This window comes from Rhagoletis pomonella, unplaced genomic scaffold (assembly GCF_013731165.1).
Source record: "Rhagoletis pomonella isolate Grant_MI unplaced genomic scaffold, Rhpom_1.0 Rhpom_scaffold_00006, whole genome shotgun sequence".
In the NCBI taxonomy this organism is placed as follows: domain Eukaryota; kingdom Metazoa; phylum Arthropoda; class Insecta; order Diptera; family Tephritidae; genus Rhagoletis; species Rhagoletis pomonella.
The window spans coordinates 37,578,989-37,606,766 of NW_023458560.1; the positions used below are offsets into that span (position 1 = coordinate 37,578,989).

General features: G+C 37.3%; 4 protein-coding genes across 4 annotated transcripts in view; 2 read left to right on the forward strand and 2 right to left on the reverse strand.

Moving 5' to 3' along the window:
- Positions 1-27,778, reverse strand: part of LOC118740703 (ras-related and estrogen-regulated growth inhibitor-like) — a 138,762-nt gene that overhangs the window by 63,542 nt on the left and 47,442 nt on the right. The gene's annotated exons all lie outside the window — the stretch shown is intronic.
- Positions 9,439-11,347, forward strand: LOC118740705 (ras-related and estrogen-regulated growth inhibitor). Its single transcript, XM_036472345.1, has 6 exons — positions 9,439-9,591; positions 9,716-9,852; positions 9,984-10,142; positions 10,240-10,392; positions 10,452-10,635; positions 10,699-11,347. Exons 1-6 carry the CDS (start codon positions 9,483-9,485, stop codon positions 10,938-10,940), a joined length of 984 nt encoding a protein of 327 aa, XP_036328238.1. The 5' UTR covers positions 9,439-9,482; the 3' UTR covers positions 10,941-11,347.
- LOC118741896 (armadillo repeat-containing protein gudu-like) lies at positions 15,133-21,999 on the reverse strand. Its single transcript, XM_036473870.1, has 5 exons — positions 21,173-21,999; positions 20,879-21,101; positions 15,656-16,469; positions 15,376-15,590; positions 15,133-15,296 (listed from the first exon to the last, which is right to left on the reverse strand). Exons 1-5 carry the CDS (start codon positions 21,997-21,999, stop codon positions 15,153-15,155), a joined length of 2,223 nt encoding a protein of 740 aa, XP_036329763.1. The 3' UTR covers positions 15,133-15,152.
- On the forward strand, positions 25,628-26,750 carry LOC118741898. The gene is made up of 4 exons (XM_036473871.1): positions 25,628-25,662; positions 25,735-26,190; positions 26,250-26,383; positions 26,455-26,750. Exons 1-4 carry the CDS (start codon positions 25,628-25,630, stop codon positions 26,748-26,750), a joined length of 921 nt encoding a protein of 306 aa, XP_036329764.1.

Below are 27,778 nucleotides of genomic sequence, written 5' to 3' on the forward strand. Positions count from 1 at the left end.
CAACCCTGAATTTAGCTCTAAAGACCCTATGGATTTTTGGAATAAGTCCCGGGAGTAGGGAGTGTATTTGCTCTTATCTTGATCATATACATATGTCCAAAGCACCTCTTACTTCGTTGTGAAAAGACCACGCCCTCCAAGAGAAGGTGAAATAGTGTCACTTTGATCCCAACTTATGCAAGTGGCCTCTAAGCCTACAATGAATTACCCGACAAAATGCGTGTAACAATTCTTAGCCTTTCCTTAGCGGATTTATAAGTAGCTTGTATCTCTCTAGATTGTACCCTCTACTATGCTCTTGGCTTGACGAATTCCCATGGAGCTACGCCAATGAGTACCCTCAGTTTGCTATTTTCCTTTGCAACGAAGAACTCAGGTACTAACGGGGTCGTGGCAGCCCTGGTACCCTGGTTCCCATATTAGTATTGTTCTCAGCATGGGCATTAAGCTTCTTGATGCACCTCGAGGACTTAGTATAAGTATACTTTCGCCTCGCTAATTTCTAAGAAGGTTAATCTCTGCGCATAGACAAATGGCATAAACATGCGCTTGGAAGATGCTTGAAAAGGTTCCCAAGCGTACTGTCATACTCAGTCTAGGACCATTTACGTCTGCTTCAATACCCTCAGGGGTCTTAGATCGTCTGTATACCACTGCAGAGTGCTTGCCAGGCTGTATATATTGACCTTACAATAGCCTTTCGAAGACTACTACTTTGTGCATATCATTTCTGGGGAACATCTTTTGTGGGAGCTGGGAGCCTAAGTTTTCCCTCTTCTTAGATGACAGGACCTTTGCCAAAGCCCTCTCCCGCGTAGTTTAGGAGAGTTCACTTTCCCGCCTTTTCGGCTTTAAGATGCAGTGGCTCCAGTTCAAGGATTACTTCCTTTATTAGGAGTAAAATCCCAAAATCTGAAAACTCTCTCCACTATACATATTTTTCAATTTAGCTTAGAATCTGCTAGTATGACTCCCAGATACTTCACCCGTATGGATAAACGTAAAATTCTGTTTTGCTTGGTTGGCTCTAAGACCACGTTGCTCCGCCCATCCATCGGACTACCTTACGAACGACTTTTTCCATGATTCTGCTCACCACAAATCGGAGCAATCCAATTACCACTTCGTCGACGTAGGCCATTACTCCTCCTTAAGCTTAAGTAGTATTGAGTTGAATAGTGGCAAGCTATACAGTACATAAATTAATGCCGAAATCACCCCAACCTGAAGCCGTCTTCGTGGAGAAAGTCAAAAAATCTGTGTGAAAACAAAAAAAAAATTAACCAATTATGTGAAAATCCTTAGCGTAGAGTGCCTCTCTTTTCATTGATTATAAACTACTCTGACTCGCTTCCACGACAAATTGGCGTAATTAAGGGCATCACAACCTCTGAAGGTTAACAAAAGCCAGGCCATGATAATATCCTGCACGGTTACCAGCATGCATTTCTTTTTTTTTTTATTATTTAAAGTTTTTAATCTACTCTTTTACAAGATTATGTAACGACCTCTATTTTAGCGGAATTCCGGTTTAGCTGCATCGCAAGCGAACATTTGATGCTATGTATGTACATATGTATATCTCTTGAAATTCTTATGTGCATACGCATTCATACATACATACATACATATAGTATATGTAGATATAAGTACATGCGCTTCAAACATGTACAATTATTAACATTTTAGTATACGTAGATACGTATGTATATATGTATGTATGTACCTCGGTCTTCCGCTAACAAACAGGAAGTCACTTTGAGTGGAAAAGGACACGTCGCGTATCAGTTGACATTATTGCATTTTTGAGTTAAAGCAGACGGCATTCCATTGCCACCAACGCCAACACCAACGCTAAAGCCTCGAATATTTCAATGCCGCCAAGCAGCCAGCCTTCTAATATGGCAACAGTTGAAAGTACTTACATACATACATACTTAGCGTACTTACATATCAGTTGGTTGTAAGCCTCATAGGCAATAACATGGCGTTGCGGTATTGGGTGACCTATGCGTTATATGTATGTATCTATTTACTGGCCAGAAAGATTTTACATAAAACGCCCATAGCAATTTCGTTTTATGTTTTATACGTATGTATGTATGTATATATATATATATATATATCTGTTAGACTCAAAACAAAAAAGTATTCGTACAACAATCGGAACAATCGGAACAATCGCAAAGGCATGTGCGTCTAATATCACTTTTAATCTCTTTATAAGGCTCGCTTTTGTTCGAGCATGTTTTATGAATAGGTTAATTACACTGGTTTACAGCAAAAATGTTCTATGGATGCCACTATCCAATATCTATGTAGAATTACTCGGGGATTCCGAAAATCGAGTTAATTTTTTTTTTTTTTTAGATACGTTTTCGAGACATTTGCTATTTGCCGTTATTCAGCTTAAAGCAAAAATTTGTTCCTTTTAATCACGTATATCTTACGAACCAATTTAAAATCTTAATAAAAAATACGGCAAATGAAAGCCAATGAAATTCTCCATAAACCAACCGTATATACATCACATTCCGATAGGGCTTATTATTTCTGACAAATTAATTAATCATTCCAGCTTTTTCTACTTTTTAATGAAAAGATTAAAAAAAAAAATCAAACAGAAAAAAAATTTTAAAACTAAAAGGTTCTGTGCCAAATTTTTGAATTTTTACTAAGGCCTGTTCTGTTACAAAAAAAAAAAAATCTAGTTACTGATGAAAGAAAATCGATGGATAAATACGAAATAATGAGTGGTCAAATGAAAATGCGCAAAATTTTTTGTATGATATACGAGTAGTAAAGCGTGTTACGCGGGTGTACGTGGCGTATGAGTAACTTTATTGCCTACCCTAAGGGAGGTTGTTGAGGCTAAGTGATCTCCAATAATGACGGTTGAGACTAGTTGCGACTAATAAATGCCCAATCCTATCCGATTGAGACTAATTCCGGAATATTCGTGCAGGGTCTCTTTAAACCTACTACATATATATATACATATGCACAAAAGTATTTTACATGCATATATATGTAATTGGAAATAACATGCATACATATGTACACAAATACATATGCATGAATATGAACATGTAAACTTCTGCTCTAAAATGCGCACAAATGATCTGCTATTCCATAAAGTTTCCCATTGTAACAGCAGCAAGTTTGACACAATGCACAGGGGGTGTTGTATTGCGAAATTTAATGACTAATAGCAAAAATTAACAAGAATTGTGCAATATTAGCATTATAGGCAATAAAAGATAATGGAAAAAAAATTACTAACTTTAATAAAATTTACTACTAATGCACACATACTCCCAGTAAAGCGGCATAGCGGAAACCAATTATATGCGTAATTGGCCTTCAGTGGCCTAAAATGCATACATGAAGGATATTTCGTCGATAGAGCCCTTCATACAATTTTCAATAAGTAAATACTTTTGCCTAGTTTTCTGTCACAGCATCGAGGGAGATATGATTTATGTTTGTCCTTCTGAAAGCAATTGTTCCAACTTAAATATGTAGTACCAGGTTGACCGAGGTTTTCCCGGAGTGCATATACTTTTTCAAGTTTTCAAGATTTGGATAGCTTTAAAAAAAATATTTTTGACAAAAAAAAATTTGCATTTCGATTTCTATCGAGTAAATTTCTTATTCAAAAATTTAGGGGTTGTAACTCTATTCCGAAATAAGCTGGAATGAATAGTGCATATCTTGAGCGTATATATACTGTGTATACATAAAAAAAAATGCTGATTGAAATTAACAAAATAAAAATTTTTATTACATAGAAGCGTGGCAACCCTGATAGAAAATATTTTCTGACCAAACTCCTCAACAATACCTTTCATTTGATATCTATATTGTGATGTTTTAGATAAATTGTGAAGTATCGAAAACAAGTGGCAACCTTACACTACTATTCTAAGGGATACTATTTTGTATATAGGGAAAGGATTGTTTAAGAACCTTCTCTTGGCACCCATGAATAGTAATATTTTAACTTTTTTTCTAAACGAAAAATTAAATAAAAATGCGATTCTAAATAGGTGGCAACTCTATTAGAAATATTTTTCAATTAAGGATCTTTAGAATACCTTCCATTTGATGCCGATATTATTATGTGTTAACTAATTGATAACTAATTTCGAATAGGTGGCAACCTTATACGAGTCTTCTCTGAGATACTGCCTATTCAGGTAACCTTAAAATGTATATATACAAGAATTGCTCGTTTAATGTAATAAGATATGGCTGCCAGATCGCAGTGATATTGCAGGAAAGTGCGTGGTGAATGAGGTATCAAAGAGAGGCATCCTCTAGTCGATCCCACACGGGAAATATATATTGGGAGTACCTACTAAGTACCTTTTACTACTATTGAACCACTGCTGAACAGATGAGCCTCGTGCCAGCTCACCGAACCTTGTACGAAAACTAGGAAACGTGCTACTGCAAGGTATTTTGGCCAAAGCTGGGCCGGAGATGGTGAAGGGATTTGTACTGACAGCATACTTTCGGATTGGCATACACCCGGTAAGACTAAATATTATATACTTACGATAGCGACTGCTTGGAGGACGACCAGGTGGAACCATCTCAACACTTCTTTTTAAACTATCCAGCTTTTGCAACACAGCGTGAGGGTAGGGATATTTGGGCGCGATGGGAATTAATTGCTGCTTTGTAAACTTACCAGACTACTATATGAATCTTAGCAGTTTGTCTGACGACTATACTCTTCTCATATTCCAAACACGATGTACAGAGTGGATAGTCGATGATGCCTATGGTTACCATACGTCGTCCCCATAGTTTGTGACCCATAATCAGTGCTATCAGGTTTCGTTGATCACTCCTTCTTTACCTGAGAAGTAATTAGGTTAACGCTCTGTCAGGTCCTTTCAGGACACACAGACAGGTTGTTTTGCGTGCGGGAATTCTACACCAATCGCTATGATTTTCTCCAAAATTAGCTTTGGTCCACTGAGACGCTACAGAGAACTGCAGTTTTCCAATTCATCAGCCACCAGTGCCAGTGACCTGACACCCATACAAATTCAAGCGCATTCCACCGTGCAATGGAGCTTAGCCTCAACTTGCATTCTTGTACTATTTTTGAAGAGTAGCGAGTAGTTTTCAAGACCTTTCGATCACCATGGCTGTCAATTTCGCCAATGATCCAGTCTGCTACTTAAAGCGTACGTTGAATTAATCTACACCGAGGTGCCACTTGAAAAATGGCAATGTCTTCCTTCTAAAGTCACACCAATAAAATCGGAAAGCATTTAGTATACTATTTAGTTTGTATGAGCAAATCTCACGAGTTGTTCTTTTAGTGTCACTTCCTTCTCTCGCCAGAAAAAAAACGCTTAAGCATTCTTCTTGCATATATTTCAATCAATGGAGTTCCAGAAACAAGAACAATAAAAAACAATTTTAGCCTTAAAACGTTTATTTACCGAAACGTACTGAAATTACTCAATTTTTCATTGTCACTCGGAAAAATCATAATTGTTTTTTTTTTAATAACATTTTAAATAATATTGATTTTCAAGAGTTTTATGCCATTTTTACGAAAATTTGTTTTTCCCCCATATAAAATGCATGGAAAACTTTGAGCGCTGTGAGCACTCCCTAAATATTTTTTGATTTCAAAATAAAAAATAGGGGTATATTTATTTTCGGTTCAGAACAATCCTAGTGGGTGGCGGCATTAAAATTCCGACTTTATTATTTTGGACCACTCTAATGGGCACCCTAATGTATATATATATATATTTGTATGTGCGTAACAATGGACAAACAGTTAACACAATCATATGCACTTGTGTAGACACATACATACAATATTTCTTTAATATTTGTCTCGCGGTTCTATTCCTGGCATAGGAGACAATTTCTTAGTAATCAATGAAAAACGCAACTACTTTTTTCATTTTCTTACTTTTTTCATAACTGAGTGCAAATAAGGACACATGTGGCACTTCAATGGGATATGTATGTACGTATGTATGTATGCATGTGGTAAATATTGGAACACTATAACATTGGTATACTCGTGCAGATGTAATAGCAAATATAATGTAATATGCATGACAATACTTGGATATCTACATATGATATGGAGATACTTGACAGATATGCAAAAGTGGGTGCACATACATATATGTACATGCATACATACATATGTGCATACAAAAATGTATACATGACTTTTGCCAGTTTTGTTTTAATGCACAACAAAATCGAGTGTAGTTCAGGGAAAGGTTTTTTTTATTGGTTAATCAAAGATTACAGCGGCCATGGCTGGGAATATTTAATTTAGTACAGCTGCTGCTCATACGCCCTGTCGAATTCTGACTGGACTTGTATGTACACATATTCAGGGGCGGACCCAGCAGCATTTCTTGGGGGGGCCAAAATTTTTCAACATATATCGTGTATATAAATTTAAAAATCACCACAATTTAAAATTTTTAGAGTTTTGATAGTTTTTAATTTCTTGAAGTTTCTCCTTTTTAATAACTTGAGTGGAATTCCAAAATTTTCTAAACTTTCAAAACTTTGTGAATTTGAGAAATTTTAGTAAATCTCAATAATTCAATTATTTCAATATACTGATGAATACTAGATTTCTAGAATTTTTTTATTTTTCAAAAATTTTGAGAATTGTAGGAATTCTAACAAATTTTTTGTAAGTAAAAGTGTCGAATATACAAAATTGATCAAACGAAATTAAAAGTTTTCGAATGTTGAAAACATTTTCATATTTTGTCGTTTTTGAAAATTTAAAAAATTTTCGTAATTCTTGAAGTTTCAACAAATTTTTGGACGTTGATGTTTTCAAAATTTTCAAAAAATTTTAAATTCTCAAACTTTGTTATATCAATACAAAATTTTGGAAAAGTTCAGAAAAGTGGAACAATTTTAGAATTTTTCAAAAATGTTAATATCTTTTAGAATTCTAAGAATTTTCAATTTTTTACACACGAGCCCATGAACATAAGAATTTTTCGACAATTTGTGATGTTTCACATTTTTACATTTTAGGATGAATTTTAGGATAAATAAAATTCTCAAAATTTTGGAAAATATAAACATTTCTAAAATCTCAATAATTTTGTACATTTCAAAATATTCTCATTTTACCAAAATTTATAATCTCCCGGATTTCGATAGTTTTTGAAATTTTGGAAATTATCCTAAAAATAAGAAATCTCAAGAAATTTAAAATATTATAATAAAATTTCCCCAATTTCTCCTAAATGGGTCCGCCACTGCATATGTACATATGTATGTGAATCAGGCTTAAAATGTTCTTCCATTTTTTTATAGATATTTTGAAGGTATCTATTTTATATTTGATAAATTGAGGAGTAAGCAAGTTAATTAAATATTAAAATTAAGCGAAAATACCCGTATCAAAGCGAATTTATATATGGTGGTGTTACTAGATCAGCTGTTTTTCTGTACGTGTTTCGCCTCACGGCTTCTGATGTCAAATTGAAAAATTTCGTTTGAATTTTGCCGCCAAAGCAAAAACAAAATACATGTAAATTTTCGTTTTTGTACTCCTGCTGTCTTCTTCTTTATTGGCGCTGTAACCGCCTAAGCGATTTTGGCCGAGTTCAACAAAGCACACCAGTCATTTCTCTTCTGTGATAACTGACGCCAATTGGAAATGCAGGGTGAAGCCAAGTTCAATAAAAATTTTTGAACATAATTGTTATAAGGCCATAACAAAAACAAATAATTGAAAAAAAAATTAAAACCAGAGTTGTGAAAAATGCAATAGTTTTTTAATGCATAGCATTTTAATGTTAATGTAAAATATGAATGCATTAGTTTTTGAAATTTAATGTAAATAAAAATTGTAATGCATTAACTCCGAGGAAATAATGGTAATGATTTTTGTTTTGCATTAAAATTTAAATTTTTAAATAAATGCTAATGCAATAACTTATTTCTATTCTTATTTCCTATCATAAAATCGTCAAAAAATAAATTGGGCAAATTAAAGGTAAGTAACATCAATACTTTAATCAATTAATTTTTACTTCCTACTTAGTTTTTTAATTTATTAAAATATTGATGTTACTTTTATTTTGTCCAATTTTTTTTTAAGATTTTATGATCGTCGTTGGAAAAAATTTAAAAAAAATGGTATTCCCACTATTTTTACTAAATTTTTCAAGCTCATTCCGCAGACTGAAGATATTGTCGCAGAGGACCAGCATTTCTTTTCAATAATAAGGGATTAAAATAGCACCTGTGAAGACCTATACAATTTTCGTATCATAGGTTTTGTGTTTTTCGATCCGCCCTAATTGACAATCGACATAAAAATCCACAAAATCACACTGAGTTGCACGCACATTGCATTTATTTTTATAAAACATCTAACAATGTTTACAAGAATTTTTCTACAAATAAGCATAGTATAATGGAGCTGAGAAAACTATTAGTAATTATTCGAGGTCCTTCCAAACGAGGTTATTTAAATAAATTTCACTAAAAAAAATCTAATGGTTTTTAATAACGCAAAGAGCAAAATTATTAAAAATTTTAGTTCATTTAAATTTTTCATTAGCATTATTTTGGATAATTGAATGAAAACTAATTTTATCAGCATTATGTTTTTCCGAATTAATGCATTGAAATTTTTATTTGCATTAAATTCCAAAAATTAATGCATTAATTTTTGCTTTAAGTACCATGAATGCATTAAAAAATTAATGCTTTTTTCCCCAACTCTAATGAAAACCGATCCGATTCGCGTGAAACCTTTTCCTCAGGGTGTGTTTGTGGTCGCTGATTACGAATTATGTGTCACCTACGTATCCACATGGCGTATGAGTTACCCAGACGAAATGAGAATCTTACCGACATACCTAAACAAAAGCGTCAGCGTTGTCTGGCTGTCAAAAAATTCTCATGTCCATACAATTTGTATGAAGCATACCGAAACAACGCGGCGTCAACGGTTGGAAAATCCGATTTTGACAGGGCGTTAGGTATTGAAGTTGGCCGCAGAAAACGGAGAAACTGTCATTTTCGTGTTACACACAAACAAACCTATGCTTGTTATTGGTGTTATTTCTGCATTTGACGTGGCGTTGACGCTTTTGTTTAGGTATGGCACTTCGGTGCTAACGCAAGGCGTCAGGAACCGCTCCGCCCAACGCTTTTGTTTAGGTATGGCAGTTACTCATACGCCATGTACGGGCTAAGGATGCCAAAATATGCGGAAAATTGTGAAAGCATTTAAACATACCATGAAATAAAACTATTTAAAATTTACGATAAACCAATTTTAAAACTCACATATATATTAAATCAGACAAATCTAAAAGTTACACATTTCTTAAATTGTATTTAAAAAACCTTGTGATTGAGGAACGTATACATCACAAATACCAATATAGAACTTATATTTTTTAATCTTTTTATTTTAGGTATTTTAGCATAGCTTCTTCACAATGAATACCACATCACCAAAATCTTCCTTAGCCAAATTGGGCATACACACCACGAAACATAAATCCTTAAAAGTGATGGTGCTAGGACAAAGTGGAGTTGGCAAATCAGGTGCGAATTATAGATCTTGACTTTAAACTCTTTTATCTATGTAACTTGAATTAGTTAAGTACTTCGCAGAAATAATTGGTTATTTTCTTTCCCTATGTTCTTTTCATATATTTCCTTGCGACAGCTATGGTGGTGCGATTCATTACACGTCGTTTCATTGGCGAATACGATCCTAATCTGGAGAAGATCTATACACATAATACAACATTTGACAATGAACTTATACAGTTTGATATATTGGATGCTGCTGGACAACCAAATGTAAGTAAATAAGAGATCTTAAACAATCTACCAGAACGACAGACATTTTATCAGCATTCGTCGATAGTTTTTGGACAATAACCGAGATCTTACTTATGAACGTTTTTTTTTTTCAAATTCACTACTTTCAGAAAGAGGATTGTGTCAGCTTAGACTCGAACATACGTTGGGCGGACGCATTTATACTAATGTACTCCGTTACGGATAAATGTAGCTTCGACGAATGTAATCGACTGAAATTTTTGATTAACTACAATAAACGACGACGTAAACTTGGATCAAATAGTAAGGTGGGTAGTGAACTTTTATTGAAAAGGATATCCATATATAAATGCGGAGTATCCAAAGTACCAAATCAACTAAATTTATGCATTTACCACTCCTCAGGATTCACTCTCCGATGTGCCAGTGATTTTGGTTGGCAACAAAACCGATCAAACGGGCGATCGCATGGTGAACATCGATGAGGGTCAACGACGTTTTCGTGAGCTATCATGTGCCTGCTTTCATGAGATCTCTGTGAGAGAGAGTGTAGATCAAGTGCGTACTTTAGATTTATAAAAAATTTAATATTGAGATGCTAAGTAACCGTTCCTCAGGTGCAAGCAGTTTTCCGCGATGTATTTCGTTTTTGGCGCGTCTTCAGCAAATTTCCCAAACTGAAACGTTCCACCAGCGATGTACAGAATGCATCCGATTCGGCGCTAAGCCCGGATTCTGGTTGTTCTTTCTACGATTCATCGTCGTTTCACAACGAAACACGCAGATCCTTCTTCATAATCGGTAAGTTGTACAAGCAGAGGCAAGTACCTAGAAGTTCCTAACAATGTTGCAACAACCCTATAGGCAACGCCTGCCTCGAGGAGAACGATCACACCGAGTCCACCGACGAGCTTGGCTCTGGCAGCTTATGCAGTCCACGCAGCGGCATCGATACACCATTCCGCAGTAGAGCCTCCACAGATGGCACATTGTTGTCGCGGCCGCGTCGTTGGCGTTATCCGCCGCCCGGCTGTCTGTTGCCACACACCAATCGGGTCGAACGGCGTATGAGTATTTCGACACGCGGCAGCAACGCCAGCTATTGACTAGTGATTAAGTGCTGGGGGGAACTCAGTAAACAGTGCAGCGACTTATTTTTCTAAAACTACATATTTAAGAGTATAAAAACTTGTATGGCTTGTTGCTTAGAAAATTGTAAAGTCTTGCTTATGTACAAAGAAATTTTTTTTAACTATATTTGTGCTCTTAAAAAAAGATGAATAAATGAAGGGGGCGGGCGAGGCACGCTTATTGTTGGACCATTTAGACTTATCTGTGGTGTGTTTGTATTGAGAAGGGTTAATCAACAAATTTTCAATTACAATTATTAATTAAATAAATATATGTACCTATTAAAATTTTAAGTGTAATACAAATGCATATTTTATACATGTATTTTTGTATGTACTGATCGTATATATAGACTAAGTATTTATTAAAGGTTTCATATTGAATGTAGTATGTATGTATGTTCATAAATTAATGTATGTATATATGTATGTACTTTAGTAAATATATTGAAGAAATCTTATACATATATTTTGAGGTTAAATTTTGTTTTTAATTGAGAATCCTAATGTCAAAATAATAGTGTGGTAAAATGTGATAAAATTTGGTAGGAAACATTTGGGCTATTGGTTGAGCATCTTCTTCGTTAGGCTAGGTTATTGTGGCAGACCCTACAAAGGTACTAACTTATTTGAACGGTAACTCAGGAGAGCTTTTCGGTAGTGTTGATAAAATGAGCACCGAGGAGCTTAAGCCTAAGTCTAGCGAAGTGATGAGATGATTCGACCTCGTCTTCCAAACAGCTGCGGCAGTAGAGATCTGTGACGATATTAAGTCGCACCGCGTTCGGTTCCTAAAGTACAATATCCGGTCAATAAACCTGTAAGAATCGAGAGCTGGCGCTTAGCCAGCTGCAGAGGCTCCCTTGACCGCCCGCGGCCAACAGCCGGCCAGAAGGTCCTCTCCTTTTCGTCCGAACCCGTCTCAATAGCCCAATTCTTGGGCACACCGTTAGGATTGATGGACCGAACCGAGCTAGGCGGGAGTTAGTAGTGCCGCTACATAACATTGCAACATTGCATGTCGGAGTTTTCGCCTAGCGCTAGCTGAGCCGACTATGAGCCCATCTGTTCATGAGCAAGCCGCAGTTTTCCAATGGAACTCCTACACCCTCCCTGTCCGAGGTGCGTCCCTCCCTCGAGGGTTCCCTTCCTAGCCAATTTTTCAGCCCTGCAATTACCAGTGATGTCACGTGTGAGCTGGGATCCAAATCAGCTTGAGGTTGATGTATTCCGAGTATTCCGGTTGAGAGAGGTCACGCATTATCCGACCAGTTTCCATCGTACCATTAGCGATACCAGCCCCATGATTTCCGCTTGGCTATCATAGTAGATATCTACTTTCCTTGTCGGCAATACATTGGTGCATAGCTAATCCGCCAGTCTTAGCTTAATATCTATTGAGAGTTCCTGACAGTAGATACCTCCTCCAACTGTCCCGTCTAGCTTCGATCCGTAGGTGAAGATATTCACTGGGCCTCTACTTGAGAGACTAACATTCTTCCATTCGCACCTTGCAGAGGTGTGCTTGGAAAATTATCCATTTGCAACCAGCCTCGGAACACTCCGATCCATTTCTTCCGGTAATAAGTCGAATCATTTGAGAGTTATCGAGTGCCCGCACACGCTGGGTTGGAAGATAACCCAGAGCTTTTGAGCCCAATGACTGGGCAAATCACCGCTACTTTGCCCGCAATGTCATTAGGTGCGACACTGAGCATAGCATTTGGCGCTAGTTTAGGAGTGGTCCAAAGCGCTACACTTATTTCAACGAGGGCCGCCCTTTGCACGCGTTCAAGCTTCCTAACGAGAGTAAACTTTTCCAGTGAATTTCACCAGACAATTACCCCATATAACATGATTTGCTTGATTATGGTTCCATACAGCCAGTATATCACCTTTGTAGAAAGGCCCCATCTCTTCCCCATGGCAATTTTATAGCAGTAAAGCGCCACTGAACCTTTTTTACTCGCCTTTAAATATTTAGCTTCCACGGTAGCTTCCCGCCCAAGATCTAGACCCTCTCAGAGAGGACAGGTGAAAGATCCCCTATTGAGGGCTTGAGACACTTTGTACCTCCTATTGAATAGTACAAACTTTGTCTTTCCAGGATTTAAAGCAAGTCCGCAGCCAGCTGACCAATGTGTGTCAAATTTGTAGATACCCGACCTCGTAGAGTTCCCAGTCGGAGTGTTGTCCACTCTTCCTGGCTTTACTGAAAAGGCACCTGTTCGACGTCCATAATTTCGGTCGGACTTTGCCCGAGGGTCCACTCAGCGGGCATGAGGTTTTCATGGCGCCCTTACAGGCTGATGTGAACTTCTCCACCAAATCATCAATCGAGCTTTCGGTGTTTAAGCTCTCCTGGGTATCCTCTGACTATAAATCTTTGAAGCAACTAATTCAACTAACCAAAACTACGAACATAAGCAGCCTACGTAGGGCACATAGGGATTCGCTAGAACGCACTTGGCTCCAGTCTTGGGATGAAAAGAGGAGCTGGAGATCTGCATACGCTCTAGAGACTTTCCTGCTGAGCATAGGAAAACATTTACATAAGTTCTGTGGTATATTTGAAAACCCGATGAACTGCCATCAAATCAGCATTTTTTTCTTTTTATTTGGCCCTAAAACCGTTTGTCGGATAAGACCAAAAAATTTCGATAATTGTCTCTCTGCTTGTGCTTACATTGCGTTCGTTGGCCACCCATGATTTTGCTGGCCACCCATACCAAACCAAGTCCAAAGATCTGTTCACCGGAGCATCATCCTGCGTACAGCTTACTCAAGCCAGCGCAATCGTATTTTTATGCCTACCGAGTCCAAAGTAGCACCTTTTGGAAAGAGTTATTCTCCGCTTGGTCTCTGGACTCACACACTTTTACCTTCTATTTTTCTATGGCCAGGAACTCAAACAAAAAGATAAATACAATTTGACTGAGTCACTGAGCACAACTCCATCTCTTAGGGGCACGGATTGTGGAGGTCCCAACCAAAGTCTTCAGCGTTATAGACCAGAAGCGCATCCTAGAAGGGAGTGGGGTTGCACCGCTAATCCTCTCTTCTTCAGAGTCGTAAGAGAACCAATCCATTGCAGGGGATGTGGGACGAGAAGCAGCTCGATGCCCACGACCCTGCAATGACGGAGTTGGTCCTCCTTGGCCCACTGTAGCGACACCCACCAATGCCTGCCCAATGCCTCCTCGAGCCATAGTATGGTGGCTACGGGTGTGACATTGCCCAATCTTGCGGCGAACAATCGAAAACAGCGACAGAAGAAGACGGCATCAGTCAGACAGACCTCTGGCGCCACAGTGGCGACCAGAGCGCTAACCAGACTTATGGCAAATACTAGTTGACCACGCCATCAATGTAGACAGCTACTAGAAAGTGTAGGAAGAGCATTCTATGGTTTCACGATATGGTTTAAGGCATTTAAACGAGGGTCCTACGCTCGAAGTGTTAACTCCACGTATCGTCGATGAGCTCTACGCGTATGCTGTGCATTTCTAACGGGCACGGAAGAATCTGCTCTAGGAACAGCAGGAATATTAGCTCTTGTAGTCGCCACACCAGAGCAATACTAGCTTGATGCGAAACGAGGACGTCCAAATACTAACCGCAGTGTTTGCTGTTTCAAAGGTGGACTCATCGGCTCATTTCTGAGTTTGCAGCATGGCTTAAAAGGGAGCACGGTGAGATATACTACGAGCTAACATAAATCATCAATGGGCATGGCTGCTTTAAAAGTTATGTCCATTGTTTCCGGCACGAGGAAGATGCATTTTCCGAGATTCGCGAATCGGAGGGCCAAGAAGATGCAGAGCACGTAATGTATTCTTGTCCGTGGCTCAGTGAGCAATGACGTAAATGAAACGAAAGTTTTGGGACCTAACTGTGGTTCAGAAAACTTAATGCTGCGAGGAGGCGTGGAAGGCGGAATGCAGTTTATCAGCAGAAATTATGCAGCAGTTGCGGTTAAGCGAACAGCTACGCGGCAAAAAAGGAACCTGAGCTGCGTCGACTTTTGATACGGAAAAAATTACGTAATCCCAATCAAATTTAGATTTCTCGCCATTAACACTCTTTCTATTTCCTTAGTCAGCGTCTTTTATTACAGTCTGTGAAAAACTGTTGCGCAAAAATAACAAAAAAGTATATGCGCGTTCATGTTCAGAAAGCGCAATCGATTTAATATTCCTCATCGATTTTCAACAAATATTCCTCGGCACGCAAAGCCAATTCACGTATGTTGCGCAGACAACCAGCAGCAGCCAGCTGTGTCTCTTTGTTGGTGGAACCAACGCACTCCAGCAAAAATGGTACCACACCGCTCTGAAAAGAAGAAGAGTATTGAAAGGAGAATTGACGCAAGACAATCTTCCATACGAAATCAAAAAAATCACCCACGTACCTGATGCATAATGATGCAATTTTGTGGATCCATCGACAACTTCTCCAGCGCCATGGCTGTGGTGCGATGCACGGCCGGATCATTGCTGGTTAGGTAGCTGACAATGGGCGTGACAGTGCGCAAACGTCCCAGCTCTTGTGTGTTATTGCCATAAGTAGCGCAACTTGCGATAGCGGCGGCCAAATTTTCACGCAACAAGTCCTCGTTGGTATTAACTGTGTGCGAAGTGGAGCCTTTAATACCAAACTCTAAAATTTGCCACAAACACACAAATACTCACCCAAATCAGCTAGCTTGTAGATTACTTTCAAATCAGTTAAAATTGCCAAATTTGTGGAATCTTTCGCAATTGTTGCTATAGCGGCACACACCGCCGACAATACATGCGTGTCGGTTGACTTCAGCAAATCCACAACCAATTCCATAGCGCCCACCAAGCTTCTCACCAATTCACCCGATTCATGCGCATTGCGCACACATGGACATATGGCGTAAGCAGCGTACGCCTGCACTTGTGTGTCGGTATTCTTCAGCAATGACCAAATCAGACGCACTGCATCTAATTCCTCTAGTATGCGCATACTTTCAGCATCCTCGGCGCATTCCTTCAATGCCTTGGCCAAATTAACCAAAAGTGGCGCATGCGAGGAGTTCAGTAACGCAACCAATGCTGGCAAGCCGCCAGCTATACGCAGCACTTCACGATTATGTTGGAAACGCACACATTCAGCTATGGCGCCAACCACATTGGTAATCACGTCATCTGAATCATCGTTCAGCAGCGGCACAAGATGATTGATGAGTCGTAATGTGTCGAGTTTCTTGACATTTGCTTCGGAGACAGCACACATCCAAATTGCGCCAGCAGCGCCAGTCATTAATTTCTTGTTATCTCGTATATTTTTATCTTTGATGATGGCGACAAGTGGCTCCAGACCGCCAGCGGAACGCACCAAGTCGCGTGTGGTCTGATCGAAGGCGCACTTGTAAATCGCCGTACTACCTTCGGTCTTCAAGTCCAAACTATCCGAGTGCAAGTGGGTGACAATATCGGCGATCATACCCTCAGTGGTGATGGCCAGTTGGAATTTGGGCTGGATTGGATAACAAATCGGTTTAAAGGGGAAATTTTCAAGCCATCGGAGTATATAAATAATAAAGTAAAATCGTTTGCAGACTCAATAAAAAGAGTTAAACTATAGATCTAGCTGATGATAATCGAAAGGTGAGAAGAAAACGTGCGAGGTGTTTACACAGATTTAGGAATCAATCTAAGAGATGAGTTTTCTATCAATCCATCTCGCCGTCGTTGAAAAAAGGAACAGTCCAGCGCCTTCGTCTTGGTCTGCAGGCTGTATCGGAGATACAGCCGCTATATTTAAACGTAGAATACGTGGTATGGTTAAGAGCATATCCAAGTCAAAAACGAAATCACACACTAAGAAAAAAAGGGTTTTTCCAAAATTTTACAAATTTACATACTTCTAAGTGAAAAGAACTCAATGAGAATATAAGCGAAAGCCCTATTTTTATTTTTATTTTATACCATTGTTTTTTTCTACAGCTTACTGAGATTTAAAGATTTGAAATTTTGAACAGAAAAGATATTTATTGAAAAAAATATCGATATCAAAATCTATAATAAAATCGATAACAAAATCGATTAAAGTGTCGATAACAAAATCGATAAAAATATCGATCATTATATCGATAAGTTCCGAAAATATCGATAGAAAAATAAATAACAAAATCGATCATTATATCGATAAGTTCCGAAAGTATCGATAACAAAATCGATAAAAATATCGATAACAAAACCGATGACAAAATCGATTAAAATGTCGATAACAAAATCGATAAAAATATCGATCATTATATCGATAAGTGAAAATATCGATAGCAAAATAAATAACAAAATCGATCATTATATCGATAAGTTCTGAAAATATCGATAACAAAATCTATAAAAATATCGATAACAAAATCGTTAGCAAAATCGATAACAAAATCGATAAAAATATCGATAACAAAACCAATAAAAATATCGATAACAAAATCGATAAAAATATCGATAACAAAATCGATAATAAAATCGATAACAAAATCGATAATAAAGAGATAACAAAATCGATAAAAATATCGATCATTATATCGATAAGTTCCAAAAATATCGATAGCAAAATCAATAACAATATCGATAAAAATTTCGATAACAAAATTTATAAAAAAACCAACAAAATATCGATTATATCGATAAGTCCCGAGAATCCCTAAAATCCCGAAATAGTTCCGAGATTGAGTCTCTGTGCCTTTATCTATATCCTTTTCTCTACAACTACCTCTATTTTAATCTTTCTTCCTCTATCTTCATCTATACTTTTATCGGTATCCTCATCCGCATCTTTTTCTTTATATTTATCTTTGTTTTTATTTTTATGTTTATCATATTCTTCATATACATATTCCCCTTCACCTTTGCACTTATACATATAAGTAAAGTGTTTAAATTTACGTTGGTCTTCATGTTTGCCTTTATCTTTACTCAACTTTGTTTTTGTGTTTATTTTTACCTTGGCCTTTATCCTTTTCTTTATCTATGTACGTCCTCACCTTTACTTTTATTCTTGGATTGGACTTTTTCTAAATGTTGTTTCACTTCGAAAAGTCTTCGCGTATTATGCATACATGTGTTCATATATGTATGTACATATATAATATGTATGTACATATGTATGTATAGACATACATAGATTACTAAAAATAGAAACAGATCCACATTAACTGCAATCAACATATGTACGTATGTATGTATTTACATATGTACACACGCTGCGATTAGGTTATATGTAAATATTGCTCCATCTGTTTATCAAAAGCCGAAATATGTACTCACGTACACATACATACATACTTTTTGCCTCCTTTCCTCACTTCCAACGCATGCACGTGTTTGCAAAACGATGACGAAGTGTTTTTGTACGGGAAATCATTTATGCCCATATATTTGAAACAAATAAACATACTTAGAAGATATCAACCAATACTTCCCATATACCAAACGAAAGGAAAACTCTTGAATTTTTGATTAAAGAAAACAAAAACAAAATCATTTGAGCGGTTTTCGAGCATTTTGGTAATGAAAAAAATTTGCAAATTTTTTCAACAATTTTTTGCCTTAAAAAGCTCAATATTTGTTAAATTTATATAAAATTTGTACCCGATAATATTTCTACTGCTCCAAAGAACCTATATCCCGAAAATGAAAGTTATATATGCCAACAATAAGTTGCTAGAGCACTTTAAAGGCTCAAAATTGACCCCAAAATAAGGCAATGTTTACCGTTGTTTTTACGACAGAAACCGAAATGGTTATTTACAAAAATGAATCTGTCGACAGGTTTGGAATTTTATCTTTGAAACGCCACACTTTTCTTTGAAATCGCTTTATTAGTTCTCGTGCAATAAGCGTTTTTGTGAAGCTCTAAAAATTACAACTACAACATTTGAACATAGCCCCCATACCTTAAGGTAAGACGTATTCTACGTCAAAAAACTTCCTAAATCTGGGTTTGGGTTTCAAGGTCACTGATAAAGATTCCCGCACCAATACTGCAAGCATAGCAAAAATTCCGCAGCAAAAATAATCTTGATTTCGAAGTTTTAATCAGAAAATATTGTTGGTCAAATGAGCACCCGGCCATAATGATTCTCTTTCCACAATCCCAGTTTTCTCAGTATATGGGCACTCGGTAGAGCTGTTTCTTTCATAAAAGTATTTTTTTTTTGGGTGCCAAATAACTTGAAAGCTGTCTTCTGTCTTTCGACAGACTAATCGAAAGATCTGCTAACGAGGATGTCTTAGCGCTATTCTGTTTATGTTTTGGCAATATGTTTTCGAAAAATTTTATTACATCTATAAAAAATGTTATTTTCTTTTTAAAACCATAAATACTAAAAATTAAAACAATATTACATTTGAAAAATTAGTTAAATTAAAAAATCGAAAAATAAATTAAATAAGAACATAATTGATACGAAATAACAAAAACACTTTTTTTTAAACAATAAACTCTAAATTTTTATTTAAAAGAAGAAACAAATTTAATTCAAACGAGAAACATATAACTAAAAGAGAAAAAATAAATAAAGTAAATTTCTAAAAATTAAATGAAATTAAAAAAACACGGGATGACGGAAAATCGTTCAGCACTATATTAAAAAAAACTCTTTTTAAAACGAGATCTAAAAATTTAATTTAAAGTAAAATAAAAACAAACAAAAAAATTAAAAATATAAACAAGTTTTTAAAAAATAAATAAAATTAAACAAATTTTTTTCGTTTGAAAACAGTAAAATCTAAAAACTAAAAGAAAATTAAATTAAATAATATAAAAATTTAAAAAGAAAAATAAGAAACAGTATACATGAAATACGCTTTAAAAATTAAATTACATTAAAACTATATATATTTACCCTTTTAAAACAATAAAACTTAAAATTTAAGAGAAATTTTATTTTAAAGAAGAAAAAATTTACTTAAAATAAAAGGAAAAACTAAAATAAATTTATAAAAATTAAATTAAAAATATTTTTATGTTTAACAAAAGATCTAAAAATTAAAAAAATATTAAATCACAAAAATAAATTAAAGTAAAAAAACTAAAAGAAGTACCTAAAATTTTAATGAAACTAATAAACAAATTTTTTTCTTTTTAAAACAAGGATAAACATTAAAAGAAAATTTTATTGAATAATGAAAAAAATTCACTTCAAAAATAAAAAATAAATAAAATAAGTTTCTAAAAATTAAACGAAATAAAAAAATATCCAGATCCAACAAAACAATCAGATCCAAAAATTAAAAGAAACTTAAATTAGAAAAAGAAAAATAACTAAAAACAATTTCCTAAAAATTAAAAGAAACTATTTTTTCTCTTTAAAACAATAAAATCTTAAAATTACAAGCAAATTTAATTAAAAAAGAATAACATTACATTTAAAAGAATTTAATTAAATAAAACAAGTTTCTAAAAATTTAATTAAATTGAGAAATATTTTTCGTTTTAAAACAATAAAATTTAAAAATTTTAAGAAAATTGAATTAAAAAGAAAAAAATTTATTTAACCTAGGATGAAAGAGACAGAACACCGATTGAAAGAAAGAAGGTTGGAGTAATTTGAACTTCGAGGCAGTCCACAGTTATCTGCCTATGAACTCCGCTCTTTCAGCGCTCTTTTTGAAATCATCTACTAAGACAGAAAGGCTTTTGTAGTATACGATACATGAATGCATGAACACTTCATTTAGGTCAAACTTAGCGTTCTCCAGTTACGAAATGAAGAAAAGTATAAATCACTTTCTAACAACAGTTGCAAAAGACCGGATATCTGCTAAGTATCACGATCTGTTAATCTGTTGCAATTTCACCTTTCTCCCTGCTCGAACTTAATTTAAATATCTGAAAGAAACTATCTACTTATAAAGTATTTCCTTAGACATTACCTGCGACGCGCATTCTTGTATCGTGCCCATAATGGGTATAACAACATCGGTGTGGCAGGCTTTGAGTAAGCGAGCCATCAATGGTACGATGCCACTTTTACGCATCAGCTCCTTATTGTGGCGCGAGAGCGATAGCGACCAAAGTGCACGCGCACCAGCACGCGCCATATTCAAACACTCCAGATCGCTTGTGTTGAGTTCTTCACGTGGCGTTTTGAGTATACTTAAAAAGAAAAAAAACCAAATCATTACATGCAAACATTTCATGCGTCACCAGAAAACCTCAACACTCACCGCAAGCTCACATCCAGCATATCCACCAACTTGGGTATACCATTACAAGTGCGTACATATTTCCTAGCCAATCGTACCTTACACACATTAGCCAACGTTTCAGCAGCCATTGTCTTTAGTTCGCGTGACAGTGCACTCAATATATCTACAATAAGCGGTATGCCACCCAAATCGACAATAGTCTTACGTATATCGATATTTAATGAGATCTCAGAGAGTACGTAAAGCGAGCCCAGGCGACAATGTGAATCATTACATTCGAGTATGTTGACCAACACCTCCAAACCGCCTATGTCCTGTACGGCCATTTGATTGATTTGTGTGCGTAAATCGTAGTCGCGCAGGCAACAAAGTGAGACAATGGTGGCCGTTTGATTGCCCGCCTTAATGTATTTAATTAACTTTTGTATATTATAGTAATCAGCGGGTATTTCGGCGGTGCGTGCAATGTCCTTCCAACGTTCCTCTTCCTCCGTCGATGATTCCACCTCTGTTGAGTCAGAGTCTTGAGTGACAATGGTTTTTTTGCTGCCAAAGAAACGTTCCGGACAGCTACCGCACGTATCTTTAATGCGCCGACGCGCTTCTTTCTTCTTTTGCTGCTGGTCTTCTTTCTTAACTTTTTGTTGCCGCCGCTGCTCATCAGAGTCGGGTTGTTGTTGCCCCGACTGCCACGCCTCCTCGTGCTGTTGCTTTTCTTGCAAATTTTGTGCAAGCACCTCTTTCAAATGTTTCTGCTGTTCCGGTGTAATGTCTAGCATTCGAGCTTTAGTGTCCGGCAGTGATTGGACATTTATCTTTTCTTCCTCATCTTCTATGGTGGACATATTTCCGCGTTGTATTAGGCAGAAAAATAATATATGTAGGTATGTGGTATAAGAAATATGATTTTCTGATTTAATTGTGCTATGCTTTGTGCTGGAATTTCCAAAGCTAAAATATTTGTGTGTCAACGTCTATTTTTATGCATTCAATACCGTTGTTATTTACTTCACTTCGATTGGAGCCACGTCGTGCTGTCTTAGAAACGCATTGAGTGCGGATAACTAGCGGGTGGGGATGGACCTATAATAATACTTATTTACTAACGGTGTATAATGGGTAACAACTCGCATTCCTATGCACTAGTAGCATAATACACTAGGCGTATATTCTAATTTCTTGAAATAAATGTCTAGTTATTAGACTTTTTATCAGGTCTGAAAAAGATATTCTTAAGAAAATGAGGCTACTAGTTTACCTCGGTAATTTGCTAGCCCAAAAATTTTAGAACGTCTTCGGTGCGTCATGCACACATTTCTTGAGACATTTCCTTATGTTTCTTATCCTGGCTTTGCTTCCGCTGAGGTGGAATGCTAATCTGGGAATAACTCTTGACACGAAGTGGTCGTGGAAAACTTAAGTCGAGCTGAAGGTTAAACGACCGGTCGGAGTACTTTTAGTAAGACTTGGGATATGAGATCGGCTATGGTAGTTTGGAAGCTGATCGTAACGTATTCGGATGTGATGTGGTAACGTCGAATCATGTTCAAAAATGTTCAAACTGGCTTCTATATTAAACGGGCTACAGTGGAGTGGGTGTGAGCACACTACGGGTGCCATGAGTACAACACAGCTATTTACAGCTATAAAGACAATAGGGGTATTCTCTGAGTCTTGCAAAGCCCTTGCACGGTGCACGGATTGCACGGTTTGCAAAGCTGTCCCATACGAAAACCGGTTTTTACCGTGCAATCCGTGCAATCTGTGCACCATGCAAGGGCTTTGCAAGACTCAGAGAATACCCCTATTGTCTTTATAGCTGTAAATAGCTGTAGCCCTAATATTTCGACTGCGTTCATTTGGATTGTGGTACGCCGATCGGTATTCAAGGCACAAGGAGTGGTATTGAAGCTTGCCAGCACACGAAACTTTTCTTTTGGGCCGAGGTGAAAAACTGATACCGACTGTATCATTTACGAGAAATTACGTCGCACAGTAGTCCGAGATCGGTAGAAGGTTCTATTTTCGTAATTTATCGAAATAGCCTACGAAGTCGTTGGCTCGACTCTAGACATGCCTAGTAACACGATCTAAAGCTTTTACCGGAGGAAAATAGCACCAGTTATATTCACAGGGCATTTGATGTCGGTATTGTTGTATGAATCGGTTTAACAGTTTACAAGGGTTGCTTCAAAACGGGTTTTCATAATTTTCATCTTTCTTTCGGAGTTGAGAATGTGAATATGAATTAAAACATTTTCAATGGCTTTATGGAGAATGTAACTACTCTGCACCAACTTGGGTGGGATCCGATTTCAGTGAAATTCGCCTAGGAATTTGTAGTACCTTTGCCTAGGAATGAAGAACTACAAAAAATGGCATAGGGTGGCGAATTTCCTCGCTAACTACTAAACCAAAGAACAGGTATGGTAGATGTTGTCCGAATATAATAAAATTTGGGGTTTTCATGACTGGTGGGCGTGTCAGTAGGCCGATTTTGATCATATTTCTGATTTAAGTTTTCCTAGTTAAAACTAAAATACAAACCGAATTTCGTTAAAATGTTATAACATTTATCATTACCGCCCCCTAGTGTAGTGGGCGTGACAAAAGTAGCAAAAATACCACATATGAAAAATTACAGTAAAATCGGAGCAAAATTGGCACTTTTGCTATATTTTATATGGGAGAAGCAGGAGATCCACTCTCTTTGGGAACTCTTTACTGACCAATGCAAGGCTGAAAATGGAATTGAAGCTGACTGGCGTCTGGAAGGTAATTTCACTTATAATAGTTTTTCAATCGCAAGTAATGGACATAAATACTTAAAGTAGCAGACTGGAAAATTGGCGAAAGGGGGCACAGACATCAGTTTAGGGTATGCAATGGCAGCCAAAACGGCTCTAAAATTCTTGGAAGCCGCTGTAAAATGGAATAAACTTGAATTCTCCTGAGTACAGGGCTCATGAAAATCATTGGTGCAATACTGTCATCTGCAAAACAACCAGTGTCCCTTTCAGGCAGAGGAGGAGACAAACACTATCCCTGATTATGGCACTGTAACACCTTGGTTTACTTCATCTTCCAGATTAGGCAGAAAGCCTACTCCCAGAAGGCTAATACACAGTCTGCTAGGAGCAATACACTCGCAGAAGATATGGTCCACTGTCTCTTCTTTCAATCTGCATCTCCTGCATATGTTTTGATTGGCCAGAGCCAATTTAAATTCATGCGAAGTCAGCAGACAATGCCCCATTAGACCACCCACTAGTAGCCTAGCTTCCTCCCTGTGGAGGTATAAAAAAACTTCGTGAACTTTATGTCATACGCCCTGCACATAATTCTGGATTCTTAATCGCTTAGATGGAAATCGCGCCTTCCTCTATCGGCATAGTTTCCGACAGAGCGCTTCTTTGTCAAGCTTACCAGCCCCTCGTCGCCCGCGATGCCTGTGTGCCCCGTAACCCTGTATAGATGTACGTCAGTACTACCGCTTAGAAAATACTGCAGTAGTTCGGCAGCTTGTAGGAGTTCTTGAGATCGAGCTCCCGCGCAGACGACTGCCTGTGATAGACATTCACCGAGTCAGCCCTCCTCATGCCCTCAAACCACAAACTGTCCCTAAGTACAGCGCGCAACTATGCCAGAGTGCTTGAAGGTGGGTTATTCCAGCCTACCACTTTTCCATTCCGTTCGATGGAGAATCAGTAGAGAGAGCTACGGCGAACAAGCGATCCAAAGCGGAGTTGGAAAGGTTTTTAACTACGTGGATATACCAGTTAACACCGGTACTGTTTAGGTCTTAGGCATTTAAAAACTCTTTTTCTCCAAAAATATATTTTTTTTATTTCACTCTATTTAATTTTTAACCGACTTCACAAAAGGAGAAAAGTTATCAATTCATCGAAATATTTTTTACCGGATAATTTTGGACCACTTGAACCGCTTTTGATAATTCGGAAAGCTGGTACCTCAAGAGTGGTCTCATACTAATTTGGTTTAGTGCCGAATTGGATTATGAAGAAATTAACGCTACTCCTAAAAGTTTATATCACCATTAAAGTCACTTTTTTTGTTTGCTTAAAAACTACTTGTATTTGTTTTTTTTTACCCAATTTTTCTTCGTTATTTGGGTTCTCCATATTTCCCCTACCATCCACTTTTACAACTGCATTCTCTTCAGCCACTCGAAAGAAAAGCGGTCACGCATCGTTGATACAGTCATGGGTTTAAGTCACTTGTCACAGCAGCAACACCATTTCGTATTCTGGGTCAAAGGTTGACAAGGTGAAATTGGAATTTGAATGCGCAACAGTAAACGGCAAAGCAAAGTAAAAGTAAAAGTAAAAGTTTTAACTCGTAAAAACAAGGTAAGTTAAACAGTTAGTTGGAACAAGCGGCTATTTGAGGACGTGCATTTGAAACAAAATGTACCAACACGTATTTCGGTTATTCCCAATTTTGTTGCCAGTTATGCATTTTTGTAGTGCCAATAAAGAGGGCATCAGGTATTTATATGGATCTATAAGGCGTATGTATTTTCAAAGTGTATTTAATAAATGTCGCCCTTAATCTTACAGCATCATAGAATCCTACATCGGCGATACGCCCCATCAGAGCCTCCACAATTTACTCACCACACTTTTGTCCTCGTCCCGCATTGAGCGCTGTTTTGTTGTCATCACCGATGACACCTATCAACCGCTGTACGATGAGCAATTCTTTCACAGCAAACGTCCGCCATGCGCCTATTATTTCCTTAAAGTGCCACCGTGGGAGGACTTACTGGCACCAAATTATCAAACAGTGCGGGTGTTGAAGAAAATACGCGCACACAATTGTGAATTTATATTCATTACGCTGCTGAATGGGCTACAGGTGCAACGTTTTCTTCGCTTCATTGAGAATCATCGAATACTGAACTTGCAACAGCGTTATGTCTTGCTGCAGGACACACGACTCTTAACAGCCGATATGTGGTATATATGGAGCAATATGATATCGACCATTTTTGTGAAGCCAATAGAGGGGCAAAGGTACGAAGTTGTTTCGATGACAAACAATCAGTGGTAGTCAACTGTTCTTTTTGGTCTAGATTTCTCTTGAGTACCATTGCATATCCGGAAATATTGAACGGATTAGTGGTGACGAAACGTCTAATGCTATGGGAAGTGGGTAAACGCATAAAAATCAATCATTTTTATGAAGATAGAACCTCAAATTTGAAAGGTTTGAGCTGCAATAAAAGGCTGCCTAGATTTCAATAACATTTCATGTATGTACATATTTTTCGTTTCCAGGCTATTCCTTGCCCATCGTTGTCTTCGAGCATGTGCCCATGGTCAAACGTGCTACAGATAATACCAGCTTTGTAGGACTTGAGGTGGAAATTATGAAGGCGCTGGGCATTAAACTCAACTTTAAGCCTAAATTCTATGAGACTAACGACGCTGCTACGGCGCATTGGGGCAAAAAGTTGCCAAATGGCAGTTATTCGGGTATACTAGGCGATATGGTGCGTATGTATGGGTTATATAGTTTTAATACACGATGCAGCGAAACAAAGGTGGCACCTTCCACTACTGCTGAACATTAAGGTTTCATCTTGTACCTATTTGCCGAAAAGTTGTAGCTCAAAGTAGATACACGTACCTAAACAGTAAACATGTATTTTTATGTGCATATATTTTTGATGGTTGGTGGACTACATCTTCCTTATGTACCATAACAACTCTTGGACTTACATGAAACAATATTTTACTACGTTCCAAATGTACCTAAAATAATGTGCTTGTACCGATTGTACGTTCAAATTTAAGAAGCTGAAGAGTAGGTACAATTCAATCTAATTTTACATCACTATTTCGCACCACTTGCTCGCTTCTTCCTCTTCTTTTTCAAAATCATACTTTACACTCTCATTCTCATAATAATGTGACGTCACACCAAGTTGCTCTCAGCTCGATTGGTGCAATCATGTATTTTTCTTGGAGGCATAACTTAAATCAGTAGATCAGCTCGGGGCTGTGTCCCACCTATTAAGGCTTATCTACAACTTTTTTTGCGACAGAAATAGCTCAGCTAAGTTAGGCCGTGTTCAGTGCAGATAGACACTCCGAAAAGTTGCTCTGAAAAATGAACGTAAATGACCTTTTAGGGGTGTTAGAGAAAAGTCGCAATCGGATGATCGCCTTCAGATTACGAGTCAACCGCGGCTTAAGATAGATTACAGCCTATGTAATCTAAGCCCAAATTTATCTAAAGCTGGTAACTAAATTCTTTCTCATAGGGTCACACTTGGTACTGATTCTAAATAGGAAGCTGTCGCGGAAACCTCGCATTGCGAAAGGAGTAAGGTAGGCATATGTGGCCTTATATGTATAACTTAGGGAGAGCTGTAGGGCACTAGTGTTAAGCCTTCTATGTTTTACAGAGTGCTTATCTGGTTGAACTCGCTAGAGAGCGTTATACATATATACCAGTTAGTGGGCTAACGAACTGCCTCCATTGGTATTAGTGGTAGAATGCAGATCACTGCCTTGGCTCCAAGACATTGACATTGCAGGCAAATCTGTCACAGCATAGGCTATAATTAAGCTCAGGGACACTCTAAGATTCTTGAAT